At 39.9% G+C, this 24,207-nt stretch overlaps 2 protein-coding genes across 4 annotated transcripts in view; one reads left to right on the plus strand and one right to left on the minus strand.

Annotated features, from left to right (window-relative positions):
• The window catches only part of LOC131692065 (SH3 and multiple ankyrin repeat domains protein 2), a 415,982-nt gene that overhangs the window by 11,524 nt on the left and 380,251 nt on the right, over nt 1–24,207 (plus strand). The window lies entirely within an intron of this gene.
• On the minus strand, nt 16,011–21,386 carry LOC131686897 (uncharacterized). Its single transcript, XM_058970903.1, has one exon. The coding sequence runs from the start codon at nt 21,384–21,386 to the stop codon at nt 16,011–16,013; it is 5,376 nt and encodes a 1,791-aa protein (XP_058826886.1).

Consider the following 24,207-nt stretch of genomic DNA (forward strand, 5'->3'; position numbering starts at 1 on the left):
ATTAGTTTTGAAGAGGATGTATGGCAAACATTTGACCCATCAACTACTTCGCATCTGAGAGATATGACCGTGTCTTTGGAAGAAACAGATTTTTCTTGTGACATGCTAATGGATACACAGTGTGAAGGTTGATTATAGATTTATTTAAATTCTACTCTTACTTTTATTGACGTCATTTAAATATGAAAACAAGGCCCAAGAAGTGACGGAACGTTATTGTTCATCCAAATATGTTCAGAATTTTATGGCTATTAAGGTATAATTTCAGCCATAATTAACCATCTTAAACCGGAATGGCTTTGATTACTCATACCTTTATGCCTTTCTCATATAGCAAGGTTATTTCACCACTAGGTGGATTAAATGAGGTTGTTCTAGATCCAATTGATTACCCTGAATCGTACGCTGAACCCTTACTATCTTAATTGGTCGATGTAAAGTCAAACCAGACTAGGTCGCAAAATCTTGAAAAGTGAGATAATTATAGCACTGGGTAATGAATTTCTTCAGATATATTTTACTTTTGCCGGATTTTAAACATGTTATAGTAAGAAGGAAGTATGGCAAAACTTTATTTCGAATTATAACGTAAAGTATGCTGCGATTCAAATTTTAAACACGTTTTTCTCAATTAAATGTCATTTAGTCCGGTTTGATTTAACAACGATCAATCGAAGTTCACTCTAAATCCATGATTTACTAAATTACTGTTTGTAAGAAATTATATCTGTTGCGGATCGAGAGCATGTTCATCGTTTTCTCTAACCAAGACACTACAATTTCATTAAGCAATTTGTCATAACTGGGTTGTGAAGTTTCAATAAACATTTTTAATGAAATGTTTTCACAAACGGGGCTATGACCTTCGTTAAAAACATAGTTTTTCATCTCTTGCAGCGAGCATCATATCTCGTGAAAATAATGGGGTTTTCTTTTATCAACTTATTCACGTTTCAACCAACAGTTACTGCCATTTTTATAGCTGTCATTAGTTTAAAATGGGTCAATAAGCCACGTAGTTTTTTATATTTTAAAGATTTTAATTAATTAAGACCTTACCTTCCATTCAATCACCTTGCCCCTATCCTTTTGGTGGATTAACTGTCAGATACTAACCTATGTGGCTAATCGAGCTCTCGCGATGTAGGTAATAAAGGAAGAGTTTTATTCTCCATTTAATGACCCAATTACCGGGTGGAAATTGAAGCGCTCAATTTTGGTTTCGCTCAAACACATAAATCACATTCCGACGAATTAACGAAATGATTCGTAACCTTTAAAAAAATGCGAAAATATGTGCATCACCTTATTCCAAATTGAACATTAGAACAATTATATATTAAAAAATATTTTGTTTAATTAAAAAAAGTTAAAATTGATTCCAAACGATACCAATACTACTTCGTCTGAACATAAGGTTGAATTAGTATTAGTACAGCAGACTATTGGTTTCACACATACCAATTCTCGTCGTGTAAGGAATCTCCGTCCAACCTTAATGTTTTAGAGTTGTACTAGCTGGTACGAACCATATTTATGGTCTTTCTGAGAGGTAATGTGTTGTTTAAGAGCATGAGAATTTTCTCGGATGCTTATTCTCCCCAGTGAGTTAAATTGCAGGACTTTCCTCGGCAGTAGCTAACAGCTGCCTTGGCCAATAGATAGACACTAGGACAGGCAACTGTTGCGTGTACGGCTGAAACAGCTGGACGGGACTGATGTCTCGGTAGTACAGAAGTTCTGATTTTCTACTAATAAAGACCAAAATGAAACGAAATTTTTGTTGCTATCACACCAATGTGGCAAATAGGCTTACTTTCCCTACGGAGCTAAATTAAGGTTAACCCCCGAATTTATGCATTTTGTGCACATACCAAATTAAAGTTATCGGGGCTTTCGTCGGCTTCTTCTGGGATGCTTTAACCAACGATGTTCACTTTTTTTTTATTTTGCGTGTAGATATTTTAACCAAATGGTCATTCGCCTCTTTTTTTGGGTTGGAATAATCTCTTTTTAGAAAAAAAAACTAATCCTATGAGCGGGATTAGGTACTCAGGTGAGCTGAGTACAAGAAAATCGATTTGACAACTACGCTATACACGCCCTTCTAATGTTCTCAATTATTTTGTATATTTAGATCAAGATTCGCTAAAAAGACCATAAGGAAAATAATACGGAAAGAGATGGCAATGGATTTTACTACTGCGGTTATTGATCAAGTGAAACATTGTATCACTCCACCATGTATAATTTTCCCATTAAAAATTTATCGTTTAGACCAGTCTGACCATCGTCGTTCTCTCACTTCTCAGTTCAAAGGTACCAACACAGTCAACTACACCCAACCATAGCCATACCAGCGATCTGCTCAAAGTGACCCCAACCGGATCGATCAGACAATTATGCAACGGACTACTGCACAGCTTCTGCACACTTGCGGCACACTTTACCACGAGGGAAGAGCTTTCGGGTTGTTATGATTATTATTAAAGACTCTTCTCACGACTCTTGCACGATACGACGACGCACTGCACCGGACTCATATCCATAAGCCCGTCCGTGTCGTCGTCAGTTCCAATCTTGGATTCAGGTACACAACGATGTCCTAGAGCTGAGACACGAACGCGGTACTGGGAAAGTCCATCTTTACGTATCGTCATTTTTTTCGAGGAATCTACGACAGCTCATTCACGAATCGGGCATCGCATGGCCATCCGTTGTTGGTCACTTTCATTGGATGGTAATTTATTACCTGCATCACAATACATGCTGCAGGTTTTGGCTACTTTTGGACGGTGAGCGCTGTCCGTGCCTTCGGCTCCAACCGGTTCTTCGGTTCGATATATTTGAAGGTTGAACGTGAACGTGGTTTTATGGCTTTTTTGCCGGAAAGTAGGATGGAGTTGTGACATTTTCGAGCATTCGGTAATTATTCAGTTTCCTTCCACGGAGATGAATTGTGCGTAAAAATGCTAAAATCTTGTTCGATAGTGGTTTAGGAAATCATGTTTATTCACTCACTCACTCTTCACCGTTTAGAACCTTCAATGGCTGACCGGATGTATTTCGCCGTACTCTCAACGCTGCAACTTGCTATTTTCAGAGCTCTTCACAACAAGTCAAGGATCCCCTTGCCTGAGAGCAAACAATGGGATCACTTTTCAGTCCACTTTTCGGACACAATGAACACGATCATCCGCAGATCAACAACCAGCGCTCCCACACGTTTCGGGGGGGGTGCGCGCCTACTTGATCTTCAAGGCTTCGCCGTTTCTGAACGAACAGTTCTGGTCAGCAGCATCAGCAGCAAGAAATCTGCGCTGCCCAGCGATATCTTAAACAAGTCCACTATACATACATAGCTGTCAGTTCGACATACACAACGACGACGCGACATACTCCTACTCGGAGCTACCGTGATTTGCATAAACAAACACATTTTGTCTCCCGTTTCCTCACTCGCGCTTCAGTTGTGACGGAAGCCCAGTCGCCAAAGTTTTTGCTGGTAACGCAGTGGATAGACGTTGCTGACGTCGATGCTGTTTGTCAATGGAGGAGTTGAAGATTTGAACTAGTTCATCAGGTGTCATTAGTTGAACAGTGATCATGTTTTATAGGTCGGCAATCATGAGATTCGTAATGGTTTCGATAATAAAAGATTAAGTGCACACGAAAGAAAAAAAAGATGGGTAGGTAATGTCAGAGATATAACCGAAGTGAAGTAGAATACACGTTTGGCTGTTAATACGAATGCCGCAATTTATACTATCTTCTGTACGGTTTTATTAAAACCAGTTTTTTCTGTATATGTAATGGAAACACCGAAATAACGATACACTTTTATCGAATTTTCTGCTGTTGCTAAATTGATTGTTTCGCTATTTTTAGATACCCTTTTCAGGGTTACCACATGAGAATTCATATGTTCGAATATATGTTTGAATATTTTAGATTTCGATGTACGTGCACCGATATTTGGGTATTTTCATTAAAACACCGAAATAACTGATTTAAATACAACCTTCCAGAAGATAGTAGAAATTGCAGCATTCGTATTAACAGCCAATAGTGTATTCTATTTCACTTCGGTTATGTTGCTGACATTACTCAACCATCTTTCTTTTTCTCAGCATCATTGCACCTGCCAACAAACAAATATATATTTCGACATTTTCTTTTCGATCTTCTTTGACAGCAGAATGGTCTGGATATTAGGCACCACACCACGCTGAGAAATAGTCTCGCCAGAGAGCAATTTATTTAGCTCTTCGCCATTTCGAATGGCCAGCTGCAGCCGGCGGAAGATGATCCTTGTCTACTTGTTGTTTATTGTCAGCTCCAAAATATTCCATCACTGCTGCCAGCTAGATGGGTGCGCTCCGGCACCGACACGATCGGCGTAGTGACCCTTTCTCAGCAAACGATGGACTCGGCCGACAGGACGTGCTGATGCCACACTCACATACGACCCTCGACTTAGTTCAGTTTACGTTCGAAGCAAATGGCAAGAAAAATAGTTTACTTCCATTGTCAAAAAGTGGGAGCTTCGAACGAAAACTAGTGTGGCCCGCTTGTAACCGATTTGTACGGATCAATAATGGCGCAGACTATAACTGCTATCATAAAATCCTATATTTTTAGTAATTGCACATTCAACAGGATTAGTTTAATTGTTGAATATATTTCCAATCAGTATTCTACTTCAAAAAAAAATTAAATTAGTTATGGGATATGCTTTTCAACTCTTTTTCTTGCGGGACATCACGCAGGACTAGCGGTTTGTTCAGAAACACAAATAGTGTTTTCGTTTTTTTTAAGCCAGTGCACAGTGGTCCAGAATGCAAATTTAGCAGGAATTTTGAGATTTCACTAAAACTAAACAACTTAGCCTTATTAAGTCTTTGGAGAAGTTTTCGTAGTTTATGAGCCCCCTCTTTTTGTTAAAACAACAGTTAGTGTGGTTCTAATTTTACCAAGATCAAAAAATTAACTTTTTAATCATTCTAGCTAGAGCCAAACGACCTTCAGCGAAGTTGTAGAACGACAAATTTTGGAAAAGTTTGCTGCAGACATGTAAGCTCTATCTGTCATACTTTTTATTTTACAATAAATTTAAAGTCGGAGCTTAGGGTGTTTCTTCGAAATACAGTTTTATTCCAATAACTTTTGCTGTATTCATTAAAAACTGAAGTAGTCTTCAGACAACTTTAAGATTGTTTCAAGGCGAATAATTTGTTTCATGGCACTATATATCTAGCTATTTGCGTTGAAAGGTTATGAGCACTTTTTCGCCAAAAATGGGGTTGTTTTGAATAACAATATCACTCATTTGGGGCAAATAAAAGATAACTTTTTGAACTATAAATAAGGTCATTATTAGAGTTATAATTGAGCAAAAAATGGCGAACACGCAATTTTTTAAATTTCATAAAATTGATTTGAAAAAATATATTTTTGAACTATTAAGTGCTTATAGCTTCTGAACAATAAAAGCTAGAGTTTTGATGTATTAGAAACAAAAGTGCGTCTTCAAAAACTCTGAAAAACATCTGAAGGATAGGTTGTAAAAAAATGAAAACTGAAAAAGTTATATTAAAAATTTGGTTTTTCATGAATTGACTTTTTGTAATATGTTTAAATTACTTTCGCGGTGAAAAACATAAAAAATGTAGTTTCGTTTTCATGATAAAATATTGCTAATTTTTTCTATTATTTTAAATAGTGGGTAGGGTGGTTCAAAATTTTTAAAATCAGAAAAATAACTTTTTAATGGTTCGAGATAGAGTTTCGCTGTCTTCCACAAAATTGAAGACAATGAAATTTTGAAAAACTTTGTCGAAGACACTGAAACTCTATGTCGTATACTTTTCATTTTACAAGAAATTTACTAAAAAAATTTAGGGTGTTTCTTAAAAATTGGTTTTCTTTGTATAACTTTTGCAGTTTTGATTTTGCATTAAGATCACTTTAGAAATACTTTCAGATATTTTGAAGGAGATCAATTTGTTTTAATATATTGAACCTCTAGCTTCGCTCGTTAGAAAGTTTTTATATACGTTTCACTAAAAATAAACAATTTTTTGAGTAAATATTGCAAGATATAAAAAAATATCGTATTTGCCATTTTTTGGTGTTTTAAACAACAAAGCATGCTATTTCACATGAAAGCAACAATATTCAATGTTGAGTGCCCGAATCGAAGATAATTCTATTTGAAAAAGTTATATTTTTTATATAAAAGTTCTTGTAACTTTAAAACGAAAAAAGTTAAGTAGTTGGAGTTTTAAAGCAAATTATGCGCCCTAAAATAATCTTTAAGTTGTCCAAAGGGGACTTTACGTAATAAAAAACTTCAAAAGTTATAGAAATAATAAACCTTTGCCAAACATGTTGTAAGGCTAAGTCATTTAATTTTAGAAAAAAGTTAAAATTCCTGTTAAATTTGCATTCTGGACCACTGTGCAGTGTCAATCCGGCGCTAGCTTAGTCTTGTCACCAAGTTAGTGCCGGATTCTGATGAGACGAAGTCAAACATTAAATTTCATAAGTAATTTAGTTAGGTTTGTGGTTTGAAACAATTTTCTTCTCAGCGGAGAAGAAATTGTTTTTATCTAAATTTTTCGCCACTAATGAGAAATTTAACATAGTGAAAATAATCCAAGTCAAGTGTTTTTAATCATGTTTAATTTGCCTTCAGTAATACCTGCATAACACTTCTGTTTATGGTGACTTCCTTTTGTGAGAGTTCGTCATGGTTTCCGCTACGTCATTACGAAATCGTTTTTCTTCACGTGAATTAGTTCTTTATGAGCATTATTCATGTCGAAAACTCATGGAATATGCACGGGGGAGAGGTATGACAAAAGGTGGCGATTAAACCGACTTCGTGACAGATTTTCAGCTAATGTATTCTTCGGATTCTCTCATATACCAGCTATCGCGCTGATTCCCAGCGCAATTCGAGGGAGACCCACTCGCAGTGGAGCTTCCATTGGTCGTGATTTATCTGATGATGTTGAAGACGGTGTGATGGATTAAAATGTTTTTTGTAGCTGATACTAATTACAATAGATACATTTTTCATAACGACCCTGTCATAGGATTTTCCATAGTGGCACATGATGATCTGGCCTTCATATGTACATAATGTGGTTTAAGATCTAAAGGACCAAAACGTATTAGGTATTGTTGCATCAGAAAAAAGTCGATAGGGCATTTTACAAGCATTCTCACGCATAAACCTACATACGACATTATTTTTGCAATGAACTTATGGGAAGCACACGTTGTCCGAATGTATAGCTGTACGACTTTTTACAGGTTTTTAAGCACAATAAAGTTGCATCAGCGAAATTATTGAACGTTATCAGCACATAATTTCATTATATGATGGAGATTGTAGAAAGGTGATGTTATAGAACTATTTAAAGTGACCTCCAAAAGCTTAAGAAGGGATTATCATATAAATGGTCAAAGTAATAATGAATCTTTACGAGTATTTCAAAAAGAAATTTCCATGTTAAACGCTTAAACTTTTTTTTATTTTGAAAGCTTTATAATACTTATTTTTTTATTTAGTTAAAAATATTTGTTGATTAACGCGCAAAGTTGACATTTTTTCAGTTCACGAGCAGGATTGCAAGAGAACAGCTACATTGATATCAAATTAAAGAAAATTTCAAGCTTTTCAATGTGAACCTAAAAAAATATAAGGAACTTTTGCGATTTTTGGCAAAAAAGCAATAAAAAATGGTTGAAATTTAAATTTTTGTATATTTTGATACAGATTGAAGAGAACACATTACCGAAAAAAGAAATTTGGTATGAGTGTTGTTTTAGAGCAACTACCAGTGACGAAATCAAGGACGCCGTTTTTCTTTTCACGGAACGTATGGTCGACTTTGCGCATTAATATATCCCAATCGAACGTTAGGTATATACTAATGAAAACAAATTAACATGTTTATAATAGTCTTCAAAAAAAGTTTAAGGCTTCATCGTGAAAACTTTTTTTAACCACTTTTAACGTTTATATGATATTCCCCTGTTAAGGTCCACTTTTACGTTGAAAAATTGGTCCACTGAGGGAATGGGAAAAGGACGGACCCGGCAATATTTGAAATCAACAGCCACTGTATCGAACCGAATTGTGATGCCACTCGCTTGTTTCGATGAAACCACAAGAAACACAACTACGTTCACCACCCCAGGAATAGAAGTAACAGTACGTTACTGCCTATAATCGTAAGGCAGTCCCATGTAGATAGTGAATCCCATAGAACATGGGACTGACTGGCGATTAAGGGCAGTTTATCATTAGATCGAGACAATCGTTATTTGTCTTTTATTTTTTTCCTCTTAGCACGATAAACTATTTGCAGGTGAATGGAAGGCATCGAAAATTGATTTTTTTTGGCTCCAAATCATTGTTCTCGGGGAATATTATGTGTTAAGCTTTTATCACTTGTTTATAGAATTATATCAGATTTATCATGGTTGTCTGACAATCGGTAAAAGTTCTAGCGATTTCGCATTGGTAAAGTAGACAATCTAAGAGCTTCCTTCAGTAGCATCCCGACCAGAATGAAAAAGCTTTGACAGATTTCAATTTTCTTATCAAACTGTATTTTAACATAAACGAAAATTGTAACAAGTTTAAACGTGAAAATGAGTATTGAAGAGCAAAAAAATGAGAGAGTTGTAAGAAAAGTATTGAAAGATGCTATCGGAAGTGATTTAAAAAAATATTTTCTTCAAAAAAATAATGTTAGTAGAAATGTTAAGCATAATACACTCATGTTGTAAATTATACCTGATTGGAAGATCTTGATAAAAATATGAGGACCGAAAAAATCGGGAAAATCCGGGAAATCAGGAATTAACACTCTGGTAACACAATTTATTAATGATTCCTTAGACACGATTCACTATGTGTAACCGAGAACACTTCATAGAATCACAAAATACGATACTACTTTCATGACACATATATATATATATATATATATATATATATATATATATATATATATATATATATATATATATATATATATATATATATATATATATATATATATATATATATATATATATATATATATATATATATATATATATATATATATATATATATATATATATATATATATATATATATATATATATATATATATATATATATATATATATATATATATATATATATATATATATATATATATATATATATATATATATATATATATATATAATAGTTATCACATGAGCAGAGTTTTCAGAAAGAAAATTGCGCTGATTCAAAAAATACAATTTCGTGTTCAATTTCACAGAATTCAGAATATTGTTCATGAATTCACGGACATGCTCATGATTTTTACGTGAACAATTTCATATAACTCTGAAAATTGATTATGGATTCGTGAACTGGTTTTAGTTTCCTATTATATTAATCACGATTTACCATTCCTGCTTGTTAAATGAAATCGTAAAATAGGTTTCCATTTTCGCGATATAGTTACTGATATATAGAATTGTGTTTTCACGTGAGCTTCTGGACAATTTCGAAATATTATACATGCATATGGGTTTTTGCGTATCTATGAATAAATTTACCAATTTAAAATATCCTTAATTAATTTTTCTCTCATGTAACTTTACACATGATCTTGAAATTTTCAAGAAATTTCATGAAATCTAACGCTATGTCTAGCTGCCACGTTACTTACACGCGTAAAAAACCCGACGGTAAACTCGAGAATAACGCGTAAAAAATCCGACGGTAAACTCGAGAAGAATAAACAACTTATAAATAAGATATCAAGTTCATGTGCTTAGAAATTTGGAAACTTGTGACCAAGCTCCAAGAATTATGGTCATGAATCATTACTCCACTCGAAAGAGTGAATTCATGAATAAAATATCACGACAATACGAAGAGAAGTTACGAAAAGCGTTACTAAGCTCCTAAAGTCACAAACATCATTCCATTCTCAACTCCCTTTTAATCGATATCCAGCTTTTTACGTTCCATAATGGAGGTCAATTTTATCTTGTTAGTAATATTCCAACAGTCCCTACTCTGGTAGTACAGTGAAAATCCGTTTTTATCAGCCCCTTGTTAAATTTTAGGCTGATAAAACAGGGACATTGATAAAATCGGGACATATATGTTTCTTTTTAAGAAACTGAAACTGAAACTATTGATGAGTGATTATTGTTATTGATACACACCCTTCCCAGTTAGGCAAACCACTTCGTACGAAGTTTAATACCTGCTTGGGATTTACAGTCCAAATATCAAAATGCTCCAATGCTTGGGAGCTTGGACGCGATTTTCCTAAATGGTTCATTTTACGAAATCGAGATTTTTTGATGAATTTATGAACAGATTATCAATATGGGCTAAACATTGGAGAAGATACACTAACATCGGCTTAACTTATATATGAGAGGCTGAGAGTAACGAGTAAGAGCAAAAACGGTATACCTTTTATTAAGAGCAAAACTGGTTCAAGTCCCAGCCTGAGCAGAAAGGGAATAAAAAAAAACAAAAATAGTGACACCCATATTGATGATGATTTTCACTGTTTGTGTTAACCAGAAGATGCCATCTTGAATTTCCGATTGGCGTTGATCGTCAATTTGCGATGTCTACTGACCACCCCCTTTAAAACGACACCCAAATTTATGATTATTTTTGCTGCTTTGTATAAACCGGAAGTCGCCATCTTGAATTTTAAAATGGCGTTAATCATCGTCATTTCTGATGCCCACTGACTACCCCCTTTCAGATGACACCCTCATTGATTATGGTGTTCACGGTTTTTTTTGTAACCTAAAGTCGTCATATTTGTTTTCAATGTGATGTTAATAAACAATTTCCTTTAGCTAAAATGATAATTCTGAAATGCGACGTAAATTCACCTGAAAGATATTCAAAACATAAATACAAAACACCTTGTCCGAACAAAACATCGATGAAGACATAATCATCGAGGCGGCTTATCTGACCCAAGTATGTAATAAAAAAATGTATGCACTGTCACCGAAACACTTTCCATTGCCCCAACAACCAACGACCGCCCACACATTGCGGCCTCATCTTCCAGCGAAAAGAATGCGAAACAACAGGCGCAGTCTCTTATTGGCATACACTTTTCTTTTCTACCGAATCCAAATATTTAGCTTTAGCAACTCCCCGGTAGTCGCAACACCCCATCGACCGGTTCGGTGAAAATAGCACATAACCTCCCAGTTTGTTCCATTCAGTCGCCGCCATGGCAATGCCAGCTAGTCAGCAGACTGAGCTGATAAAAGCTGCAGACTCGACTAGAAATGGCTGCACGTTTTGTGCACTTCCAAGCCGATAATGGGCCAGTTGTATTTGCTTAGACAGAACATACGTATCGTTCTTTTGCGTGGGGACAGTCGCCGACAAGGGGCCCGGGATGGAGGAACGGCAGAAGACCTGAGAACCGGAGCACGTTTTTATGAGCTCATGTTTCGAGCCGACTACTTCACGCGAGGCCACGACTTTATCGCCGGGCTTGGAATGATGTCACTTTGCCTGTCGTCTGTTCTGTGGCACCTGTGCTTACACCAGAAGGTGTATGGACAGACAGAACTCAACAGCAGTATGATCGATTATACATTGCAATTGATCGATGATTTTCTTTTCTTCGAGAAAATAATTAACTTAATCGCCATCACCTTCGAATCAGAAAGGACTCTAAAGCTACACGGCTTAAGACTCATCAAGAATCGATAACTCGATGACCGAAAGCTTTCTGTTGTCTTGACGTGGCATTTGCAAGCAACGCGCCGAACCACCGTCACAGCTGGGGCCATATTTGGTCCGGAATCAATCTCTTTCACCGCCAGACATGCCGCCGACCTCTTCTCGATGTCGCTGGCTGGTCGTTTTGTGCGCGACGACTTGGTCGCTCGCGGGTTGAAATCTCTTTTTCTTGATGGGGGCGGGGGCACTCCGTGGAGCACGTGAGCGCGCGCGGGGGGAAGTAGTTCGTGTTCAAATTCATCAGAGTTTCAGAAACAGGTTTTACGCTGCCACTAGCAGACCGCAGTCAGTGTGTGCCGCCTCCTTTCCAAGGTAGCACAACGGGCACACTTACACGCAGCCTTTTCCAAGCCGCGGTATGAAGGTATACATCACAGAATTGCCTTGCAAAAGTTGTGCATTTCTGTGCAGTTTGTTTGACCGGCCGTGTGTCCCTGTGGTTGAGGGAGCGAATTGAGGAGGTTCACGTAGCGCTTGCAGATTATGCACTGATACACGCACACACATACACACGTGGACGACTGAGGAGGTGACGAGTTGCGAGAATTGGTGATCGTTGGCGGTCGTAGCGCTGGTGAGTTGATTCAACCGATCAGAAGTTGGATTGTAGATGATCGAATAGTTTACAACAGATTTATCAACTTGATTGATCAATTTGATTATTGATTTGATTATTTTAAGCAAGGAAATGTCTACAGTTTGCTCCCTGAAACTATCATCATTGTATAAGATAATCACTGGAATTCTTAGAAAAGAACTATGCAATTATTGAACTGGTTGAAGAGTTGGCTTATTTAATTTGGATAAATGTTGATGGGAGTCTACTGTTTCCATTTTTAGGCTATGAATTTAAGACCGTATCTATTTCATCTTTATCCACCATTCAGGGTCGGCGGAACACTTTATTCCCGAGTGGGTAGTAAGATTCGGAATGATTTCTACCCGTACTGACGAAAGTTCAGACATGGCGTGTGTAAGTGAAACTGAAAATTCCCTGATAATAACTGGTGGCCATTTAAAAACTCACTTTGTTAACGAGCTGTATGACCGAAGGCTCAGCAAAAATGTATCTATTGATTACTGATACTACAAATGTTCCAGAGCTAAATACCAATTACATTCTTTTAAATGCCATTAGTTCTCCGTTCCCTGCGATAAAACCTACTTTTCATGGGTACTGAAGCCCGAATGACAGTGTTGAATAATGTGAAGGAGTCTCCGAATGCCGACATCCTTTCAAGCTTAATGGAGGTCGATTCTCCGATGGCAAAAATAATGCCGATAAGTCGCTTTTTAATACGAATTATATCCACCTAATACAATCGGCCCTAGATGGTCTACTTCCGGACCAAAGATAAGCCATTTAATATCATCGATATATCGCCTGATGTAACTAAACAATACTCGGGCGTGTACAAAGAAGTATTTTGTCTACGTACCAGCCCAGGAAGTGAAGATAGATGGTGTAGTCTCCGATAGGGACCTTAATTACGAAATTCCGCAAAAATCGAGGAGTATAAGAAAACAACTTATTTCGCCTTTTTGTGACGCGGGGAATGAACTGTCGTTGTTGCAAACAATGTGGTAGTAGAGTTACCCATTGACGAATTTCGCGCTAAATCGTATTCAAAGTTGTCGGCACCCGCTCAGATTTTTATGAAACTTTCTGCACATGATGACTTTGTCACTTTGCATACTTTGTTTATTTTTCCAAAAATAATCTAGATTTTGTTGAAAAGGGTCAAACTTTTTTTTGCCATTTTTTTTCAAATTAGTCAAATTAATCAAATTAATCAAATAAATCAAATGAATCTATGAAACCAGTGAAAAAAATAAATTATTAAAATGCAATGATCATATACTTAAAATTAATCAAATATTCAAAATGAATAAAATATGACGAATGAAATCCATGAAATGAAGATACTGAATAAATTGACTATTTAGAATGAATAAATGAATAAACCGGATTGTACGAATTTGAAAACCATTGTATCAGAAAGTTATAAATTGTTTTTGAAAATCTTATTATCTGAAAAATGACTAACTAATATGCAATGGACTTTCTAGGATTTCCTTTCTTCTTTGTTTTCGCTTTCGTTCTTCTTTTCTTGACAGCGTCGTTTAAGATTATCTGGTATTTCTACTTTATTGATGGACTAATTAGTCATTAGGAACCTGGAACGTTCGAATTTGTCTTTTTGAACACAGAAAAAGATTTTTGTACAGAATACGAATAAGAGCAATACGAAATAGAAAAGTGAGACCAGATCACATGTTCTTTCAAGCTCCTTAAACAAAGAGTGACAAAGAGAGAATGTGATTCGTGAACGAGACAGGTAGATATTTCAAATTTTCATTTGCATGGAAGGAGACAGTGTGAAGTGTCTAGGCTATGTCGATAGCACAAAAGCCGTTCAGTTCTAGTCATCCTTATAGCTTGTGTATTGTTTCGTTCGGAATTCTCGTTCAGGAAATATGGATAAATGAGTCCTATACAACCGCGCGCGTTTTACCGGGTTCTTCGGACACTTTGAAACTATAATTTTTCACTACTAAAAAACACCTTATTTGCGCGAACGAAAACTAGTTATATTTTTAACGGAGCGAAAAGACGATCTTATCGTCACGGTGATTTATTTGATCTGATCTGTCTAGTACATAGATCGGCTGGCCGGCTGCCGGGTCAAGCACGATAACAGAAGGCCTATTCGCACTCGACCATTTACTACCTGCACTCGTGGAGTGAAACAGGCCAAAACTTTACACGGGAGAAAGCGAGAACGGTCTGATCGCGACGTGTGGATCACATTGGGGATGATCAAGTTTTCCTACCCTATTATTTAATCTCTCGCTCGAACATATGCCGGCCGCCTTGGAATCTCAAGGATTCAAATATAATTGCCTCCTACTCTAACTACTGCTAGACAATTTCAATTTTTGTGGTTTGTTTTGATTTCAAGTTTCTACTGCTACTGTATATATAATATTATAATTTGCTGCTACTGCTGGGAACGTTGACCGTGACCCAATTTCGATGTGGGTTATATACTATTGCTGATGAAGTCCTAGTGACCTACTTTTTACGATTGCTGTATACTGCAACTGCAATGATGATCTTGACACCGAAAATCAGCTGATTTTCTTCGTACTGTGTCGGGATGTCGATCTAGTGTTTTGACTGCTGCATTTTTAACGGTGACATTAGTGTTGTTGTTTCTTAACGGGCTGAACATCTTGCTATACTGGAACTACTGTTTGCATTTTCACCGCTTGCTCGCGGATGTGTGTATTTCCTTTTACTGGAACGGTTGATCGTCGATGTTGGATGCGTTTGAATCTGTTTCCTGGATACTGATGGACGGACGGACTGGTAGACTCGATGGGATGAATAAACGATTGTGTTGGTTCAGCGACTAAGCCGCCGACTGGCTGATGTCGTTCTCGATGGTACAGCGGACCTGTGCCGCCGGCTGGCTGGAATCGTCTTCGAAAGTGCAGCGGATCTGTGCCGCCAACTGGCTGATGTCATCTTCGATGGTGATGATACATGCTGGGATAAAAAACGGATGCTTTTTAAAAGGTAAAATTATACAACGAAATGACTTCCCTGGAACGGAGGCCCTATGGCCTCCGCGGTCACCCCTTGGTGACGATGAACTCCATCTGTCGTGCTGATTGAAGACAACTGTTGGCATCTCGACGGTAGACCTGGGCAGATTGATCTACGATGATTGCGACGAAGCTACTACGTTGGTGAAACCGCCTAAGCGAGCTGGCCATGCTCGTTGACGACCTCGGCGTAGAGCGGGAAGGTAGAATTGCGCTGTTCTTCCTTCGGAAATGGTTCTGCTGGTGTCGTACCTCGAAATAACCAAGCGTGATACTTGAGTTAGTATTAATTCTAACGTGGCGCGGCCGTGAGCACGCGCTGGCGTCGAGCGCCGCTGCTGTGGTTGAACTGTCAACCGAACTGGAACATTTTGCACGAACAGATGCACAAGGCATGCATGACAACCACCACCGAAAACAACACAGTTACCTTTTCTCAGATGAACGGCTTGAATAAGCGTTCGGAGCGACGGGTCTACCAGACGCTCAGGGATGTATAATGACTGAGAAAGAGAATTCAATTAGCTTTTTGAAAGTTCAAGAAATGCATAACTTAACTGGTGTGCGGAGGCCTCCTGGCCTCCGCCGTTGGAGGAGTCTAGTTCTCCTCGGTTGATGAAATGAAGTTATCGCGGATGGGTAGCACGCAAATCTTCGAGATCGCTCGTTTATAACTACCATCCTTCGTCTGTACCTTGACGACTCGTACGTTTTGATCTGGTCCCTGCTGAATCTCCGTCACTCGCGCTAGTTGCCATTTTAACGGAGGTAGATTCTCTTCCTTGAGAACAACCATAGTGCCTACACGTATGTTGTCTCTTTGCCGTGTCCACTTTGTCCTGTTGTGAAGATTCGACAAGTACTGTGTCGACCATTTCTTCCACAAATGTTGCGTGAACCGCTGCGTTTTTTGCCAAGCCGAGAGGCGGTTTTCTGGTATCGCTTCAAGATCGGGTTCTGGAATTGCTGTCAGAGGTCGCTGTACCAGGAAATGTCCCGGTGTTAGTGCTTCGTAGTCGTCTGGGTCGTTACTAACTGGGGTGAGCGGTCGTGAATTCAAAATCGCCTCGATCTGAACCAAAACCGTTTGCATTTCGTCATACACTAGAGTGTGTAAGCCGATCGTACGTTTGAAGAGCGTCTTGAAGGATTTCACCGCCGACTCCCACAGCCCGCCGAAGTTTGGTGAACGTGCTGGAATAAACCGGAACTCTATTTTGTCGTCTGCTGTCTCCTTTGTGACAGCGTTCTGGAACTGTTGGCTGTGAAACAGCCGGCGAAGTTCATCCAGCTCCCGTTTTGCACCGACGAAATTCTTAGCATTGTCACACATGATCAAATCGGGTCTACCACGTCGAGATGTAAATCGCTTCAACGATGCCAGGAAAGCTTGTGTGGTGAGATCTGCGACTATCTCCAAGTGCACTGCCTTGGTGACTAGGCAAACGTAAACTGCGACAAAACATTTTACAGGCTGGCAACGTCGATGCGGATAGACCAAAGAAAATGGTCCACAGTAATCGACTCCGACTCTTCGAAACGGTGAACAGGGAATTACTCTCTCGGGTGGAAGATCTGCCATGATCTGATCCTGTGCCTTGGGCCGTACTCGAAAGCAAGCGACGCACTCGTGGATTACCTGCCGTACCAGGTTTCTGGTGTACACTGGCCAGAATTGCTCTCGCATAGCCGAAATCAACAGCTGCTGTCCCGCATGGAATAGCTTTCGATGGTAGTAGACAACTACGATTTTTGTCAGCGGGTGATGAGGGTCAAGAATATACGGATGCTTGCGATTCGCTGACACAGCTGCATGCCGTAACCGGCCGCCGACGCACAGTATGCCTTCCTTGAGAATCGGCTTTAGTGAAATAATGCGCGACGAATCTCGCACGTGGGGTTGCTTGGACAAATCGGCAAGCTCCTGCGGAAAGCTTTCTTGCTGAGCTAGCCGCACTAGCATTTGTAGTCCCTCATCGAGTTCTGATGTCGTGATGGGACTGTGTCTTCTGCAGTTGCGATTGACTGCTCGAGCGTTGAATCGGAAACGGCGAATGTAAGCCGTAATACGAACTAGCTCCGACAGTGACGATCGTAGTTTGAAAATCTCACTGGGAGTGGTTGTCTGGAGTACCAACGTTGTGGACTTTTCCTCCAAATCTGCTGACTCGATGTTTTCCTCCCATATCTCCTTGATCTCAGGTCGATACGCTTCTTCCAATAACAGCCAGTGCGGTCCGTCAAACCAAGCATGTTGGTACTGAAGCTGCGCTGGGGTCATCCCACGGGAGATTATGTCTGCTGGATTTTCTACACCTGCGACGTGATTCCAGGTGCCGTCCTTCGTGATGTGCTGGATCTCGGAAACTCGATTTGCGACGAACTGCTTCCATCTTGACGGTGACGATGATAACCAGCACTTAACGATCATCGAGTCTGTCCAAAAGAACGATTTTGCCGAAATGCGGAGACTCTGTACGACCTTTTCGTACAAATGAGCAAGCAAAAGCGCTGATGATAATTCCAAGCGGGGTATAGACTGCCTTTTCTTCTTCTTCTTTAGGTTTTCAAGCGGAGCAACCCGCGACTTCGACGTCAAAAGCCGCACAGCTACGGACCCAGCCTCTGTAACTGTTCTAATGTACACGCAGGCTCCATACGCTAACTCGGATGCGTCACAGAATCCGTGAATTTCCACAGCTGCACTGCTGCTAATACTTCCAACCCACCGGGGGACCGAGAGGCTATCCAAACCGGCTAGGTTTCTCCTATATTCGTGCCAATACTCTTGTAACTCTGCAGTCAGCGGTTCATCCCAAGAACACTCCTGCTTCCACAATTCTTGGATGAAGATTTTCGCTTGGATGATGACTGGCCCCACGAGCCCTAGGGGGTCAAACAATCGCGATACGTCTGATAGTACTGTGCGCTTGGTAATTACCGCAGCAGAGCTCCAGACCGGGGTAGTGAATCGAAAGCGATCGGTACTGGGTTCCCAGACAAGTCCTAGCGTCTTGATAGTTGAGCTAGACGAGTCTAACTCCAGAATCGAACGGTCGTCTCTTAAGTGTTCAGGAACATTTAGTAGCAGCTCTCTGTTGTTAGAATTCCACTTGCGTAGTGAAAACCTAGCTGACTCCAGCAGCTCGACCAGATGCTGTATCAGCTTCTTTCCGTCCTCCACGTCGTCTACACCTGAGAGCATATCATCCACGTAGAAATCCTTCTTCAGCACCTTAGCAGCTTCTGGGTGCATTTCTGCTCCTTCTTCCGCCAAACTTCGCAGACATTTCGTGGCCAGATACGGTGCAGACGCGGTTCCGTACGTGACTGTGGTTAGCTCGAACGTACGGATTGGCTCTTCTATAGAATCTCTCCATAAGATTCGCTGTAGGGATTGATCCGCTACCTGTACTCGAACCATTCGATACATCTTGGCGATGTCGGCAACAATTGCAAATCGGTGCGTACGAAAACGTAGCGTGATGCTGAGGAGATCTTCCTGAACAACGGGACCGACCATCAAGCCGTCGTTCAATGAAATTCCTGTTGATGTACGACAGGAAGCGTCGAAAACTACTCGGAGTTTCGTGGTGGTGCTGTCCGGCTTCAGAACAGCGTGATGCGGTAAATAATACTTCTTGCCTCCGTCGATATCCTCGATCACCTCCTTCATATGCCCGAGAGTTAGATATTCGTGGATGAATTCAGAATATACCGTCTTCAGGTTCGGATTAGCTGCGAATCGCCGTTCGAGTCCCATGAACCGCTTAAGTGCGGTTGCCTTTGAATCTCCCAGTTTACTGATAACATGTTCCTTTTTTGGTAGTGTTACAACAAATCTACCACTCTCGTCTCTCACTGTAGTCTGCTCGAAGAACTGTTCGCAGGATGATTCTTCTACAGAATTAATGCTGGTGGTACGACAAGTCTCCAGATCCCAAAATTTAGTAAGCTGCTCTTCGACCTCCGCTGTCGAGCATACGTGAACCAGTGAGCATGGTCCGCCGCTTGAACTGTTAGGAATGCGTCCCGAAAGTATCCACCCAAACACCGTATTCTGCAGAGTCGGTCCTGATGGTGTTGCTCTCTGTCGCTCATTCTTCAGCAAGTCCATGTAATACTCCGCCCCTATGATCAAATCAACTGGGCCAGGCTCGTGGAAACCGGGGTCGGCTATCAGAGTAGAATCTGGAAGATCCCACTCGGCAGGATTGCAACTCGTCGTCGGCAAAAGAACAGTCAATTTCGGTAGTACATGGAACTGCATTTCTTCGGTGAAGGATGATATAATCCTGGATCTGGGACTGACCTCTGCACTGATTAATTTGGTGGAAACTGATCGAGATGAACCGATTCCTTGAACTGACAAATATGTAGGGGATTCATGAAACTGCAGCTTATTCGCAAAACTTGCTGTCATTAGACAGTGCTGAGAACACGAATCTAGCAGGGCTCGTGCGAGCGTTGTTCTGCCAAAACGGTCCTTGATTGTCACGAGAGCGGTTGACAGGAGTATGTTGTGTATTGGTGTGATGGGAAGTGCAACATAATTTTGACTTGTGGTGGGTGTGGTTGTGGTTGGCTGTGTGTTGTTTGTGCGCTGCGAGTTGGCAGTATTAGTGTGTATGTGTTGGTTCGGATTGTGTTGCTTAGTCTGTGACTGTCTCGGTTGCGTGTCTTGAGACGGAGGTTTCGGCTGCGAGTGTGGAACGGAGGATTTGGGTGCTCCATGTAACATGGAGTGGTGCTTCTGTTGGCAATGACGACAGACCCCTCTCTCGCAGGAACTTGAATAGTGTCCAGGACGCAGACAGTTACGACACAACCTGTGCTTAGCAACAGCTTCGATGCGCTCCGAAACCTTCATTCGTTGAAACATAGCACACTGGGAAGGAGGATGCCACGATTCACTGCATAATGTGCATCTGTTCGACGTCTTCACAACAGTGTGACAGACGGTTGATTTAGAAGAACGATGATCAATGGTCTGGGATTTTGCAGGAGCGACTGATTGGAGAACATCACAGTGGTTGCGGAGAAAACTGAGAAGGGCTGCATACGTGGGAACCTCCTTCGAGTTGTGGTGAGTTTCCCACTGGCGTAGCGTAACAGAATCGAGCTTGGAACACACCATATAAGCGAGAATGGTGGTCCACTCCGAAGTGTTCTGACCTATCTTGTCCAACATTTGGAGATTTTTCTCAAAGTCACTAATGAGTTGATTGAGTTTATCGTAGCTCTCCCTTTTGAGACCTTCAATGGCAAAAAGTGCATCTAGGTGAGCCTTCACGATGAGTTTTTTGTTCTCATAGCGGTTCTCCAATATTTCCCACGCAACAATATAATTGGCGGCAGACAATCCTACTGAACTGATTTCTTGCAGTGCATCACCAGACAACGACGACCTCAGATATGTAAACTTATCCATATCAGTCAGCTGAGGATTGCTGTGAATCAGACTTTGAAAGGAATCGCGGAAGGTTACCCACTCAAAAATTTTGCCACTGAATGACGGCAGACGGATTTCAGGCAGCTTTACCTTCGAAAACGTCGCTACTTGGTGCGTACCAGAACCATCATCTCCAGCAATCGATGACTGATGTCCTCCCAACTGTAGTGGTGGTAAGAAATTCGGCAATAATGTCAACATCGATGCTTTAAGCGCATAAAAATGATCCTCAAACTCCTGCAATACTCGATCGTTCTCATTGTCCAGATGTTCCAATACCTCTTGTTTCACGTCTGGATCCGAATCGGCGTGTTTCGTCAATTCAGCGTCTTCAACCAACAACTCAAGCTTGCTACGAACTGCGAAATATTCCTTGTGAACCTCCTCCAGTCCTTGCATTCGCAGGCTGACTTGTCCGCCATCTCTGGCCTCTTCATAATGCTGGACAAAATGACGCACACCCTCTAAGGACCTTAAAAGCTGACGTTCCCGTTTCCGCAAGGATCGTAACTCGGTTGCCATTCTGACTCACAGCACTGCACTATACCATCAAATTTTAATCACGGATATTTCACAGCACTCTCCACTTTCACCAAATAAATTGACCGATCGACTCGACGTTCCACACTGTTACTACGCGAACCGAAATTGACAGTTACAGCAGGGAAAAACAAGGTGGAAAGCAACCAGCAAAGAAAATCCAGCGAAAATTCCGAGACCAACTAAAAATCAGGGACACACGTGCCAAGAAAAATACTCGCATAAACGCTTGAATAATTTATTAATCTAGCCAACCAACATGAACCAGACACCACATGCAAGTACGCCACCACAATCATGCACTCTACTCCCTGTAATTTCCGTTGGCTGTCTCCGTCCGATGATCTGCTGCGGCCGATCCAATTCTGCGATGTCGTCCAAAGTACCAGAACCGCACACTTCGCGATGGCGCCACAGCGTCTCTACGATGGCGTTGACCGGCGTCGAAAATGGCGATGCTATTTTTCCCGCACTGTTTCAATCCGCTTTCAGTACACTTTGGCGGTCTTGCTTTGGGGTCACAGCCCTCGTTAAAAGTTCACTGACCGCTTTTGTTTCTGAACTGTTCACCACGTTTTCTGTCTGTTTCGCAAAGTGTCCGAAAACCACTGCACTGATTCACTATCCGGCTCGAAGGACCAATGTTCGCGCGCGTTTTACCGGGTTCTTCGGACACTTTGAAACTATAATTTTTCACTACTAAAAAACACCTTATTTGCGCGAACGAAAACTAGTTATATTTTTAACGGAGCGAAAAGACGATCTTATCGTCACGGTGATTTATTTGATCTGATCTGTCTAGTACATAGATCGGCTGGCCGGCTGCCGGGTCAAGCACGATAACAGAAGGCCTATTCGCACTCGACCATTTACTACCTGCACTCGTGGAGTGAAACAGGCCAAAACTTTACACGGGAGAAAGCGAGAACGGTCTGATCGCGACGTGTGGATCACATTGGGGATGATCAAGTTTTCCTACCCTATTATTTAATCTCTCGCTCGAACATACAATAAAGACCCGTTTTTATCAGACTCTTGGCGAATTTAAGCCGATAAAAAAGGGACATTGATAAAATGTATTTTTCTGTCTTTTTAATAAACCGAAGCTTTTAAAATTTTCTTCTTTGTTCCTTAGATATAGCCTTGCAACCTTTTCTGATTATTTACTTTAAGTTCCCCTTAAGGGGGTCTGACAGCGCAAAATTTAAAAAAAAATAATATTTTTTTTTTGTTGCATTTTTCGGATCTCCAAGTTAAGAGATATATATCCAAGAAAGGATTCAACTTGGTTCGTCTGCTAGAACCAATCAAACTACCAACTATCAATTTCCATATGAAGCTGCTAAAATCGGGTCAAAAAGCTGATAAAATAGGGGATAGATGAAATCGGGGGCTGATAAAATCGGGTCTCCACTGTAGTTCAAATTTAGTATAGTCACTAAACATAAAAACTACTTTTGATGGATGGACATTAAAGTGGCTTGATGATTTAAACTAGCGGGCACAGCACTTTTTGAGTTTCTTTTGTGGTCCCAAATGCCTGTGCAAAATTTGGTAGCGATTGGTTGCGTCCCGGGTTTGCGCATTGTGTTCAAAGTTTGCATGGGATTTTGTATGGGGAAATAAATTATTTTGCATTTACGCTACTAAAGATCGCTATTTTACTCAATACGAAAAACCAGCTTTATAAAACGATAATTCAAACCTTGTTTAACAACTTTGTCAAAGACCGTAACTAGCTACGAGTTTTCAAAAAATAGTTATAAAGATTTTAAAACTTATGGTAAAATCCAAAAGCAGAAATTGATTACTTTTTCCAACACTGCCGGTGCACCACCGACATCGACATTAAAAACTTAAATAAATGAGAATATATTCATCGCAGAGACTTGGTGAAATGTTCAGAATGAATTTCTGAATATCATAGACGTAGTCAGAAAATGAAAAGAAGAGGGGAGGGACATGTGTACTCCCGAGTCCCTTTTTAGATTGTTTTGTATAAGACAAAGAATCATCACGCCCTTGAAAATGTCAACGACTGAACTTTCTTAATATTTTGATAGACCCAAATATGAATCATACTACAATCTTTTTTGTGGGAAATAACAATTTACAATATTTAGAATTAACACCTACAAATTTATGTATTGTTTTTGCTTGGGGCAAAAACTAATTATGGTCTGGAAATCGCGTTGGGTTCTAACCTGAAGTATATTTCTGGTTCGACAACATCACCTCTGTTTTGCGTGAACCTAACTCAATTTCATTAAAAAATGCTTGTATGAAATAAATATCGTGGTTTCGTTCCTGGATTCTCAAACGAAAACGTCAATAGAAACAGTTCCAAGACTTCAAGGGATCTAAGCATATGCATTTTTTAAATTTTGACTCTGAACGGCTAAGAAATAGGGTTTTAAAGTATGTAAAACTTATAAACCGCTATACCATTTTAAAGGAGATATCAGTAGAGCCCTTAAATAGTAGCACTCAAACACGTAAGATTAATTTTTAATTCGGCGGTGTAAACCTGCGTTAAAGATGTGCTTTTTATGTTATACTAAACTATCTAAACAGGGAACCGGGGAGTACACAAACCACACCCCGTCTTGTTTTCAATTTCTTACTACGTCTATGTTATTCAGCAATTCATTCTGAGCATTTCATTCAAAGGTACCAAGTGTCTGTGAAGAATATATTTTCATTTATTTAAGTTTTAAGTATCGGTGTCGTTGTGTACTGACAGTGTTGGAAGAAATAATAAATTTCTGCATTTGAATTGAACCATAAGTTTTAAAATCGTTAT

The sequence above is a fragment of the Topomyia yanbarensis genome, chromosome 3 (genome assembly GCF_030247195.1).
Source record: "Topomyia yanbarensis strain Yona2022 chromosome 3, ASM3024719v1, whole genome shotgun sequence".
Taxonomy (NCBI): domain Eukaryota; kingdom Metazoa; phylum Arthropoda; class Insecta; order Diptera; family Culicidae; genus Topomyia; species Topomyia yanbarensis.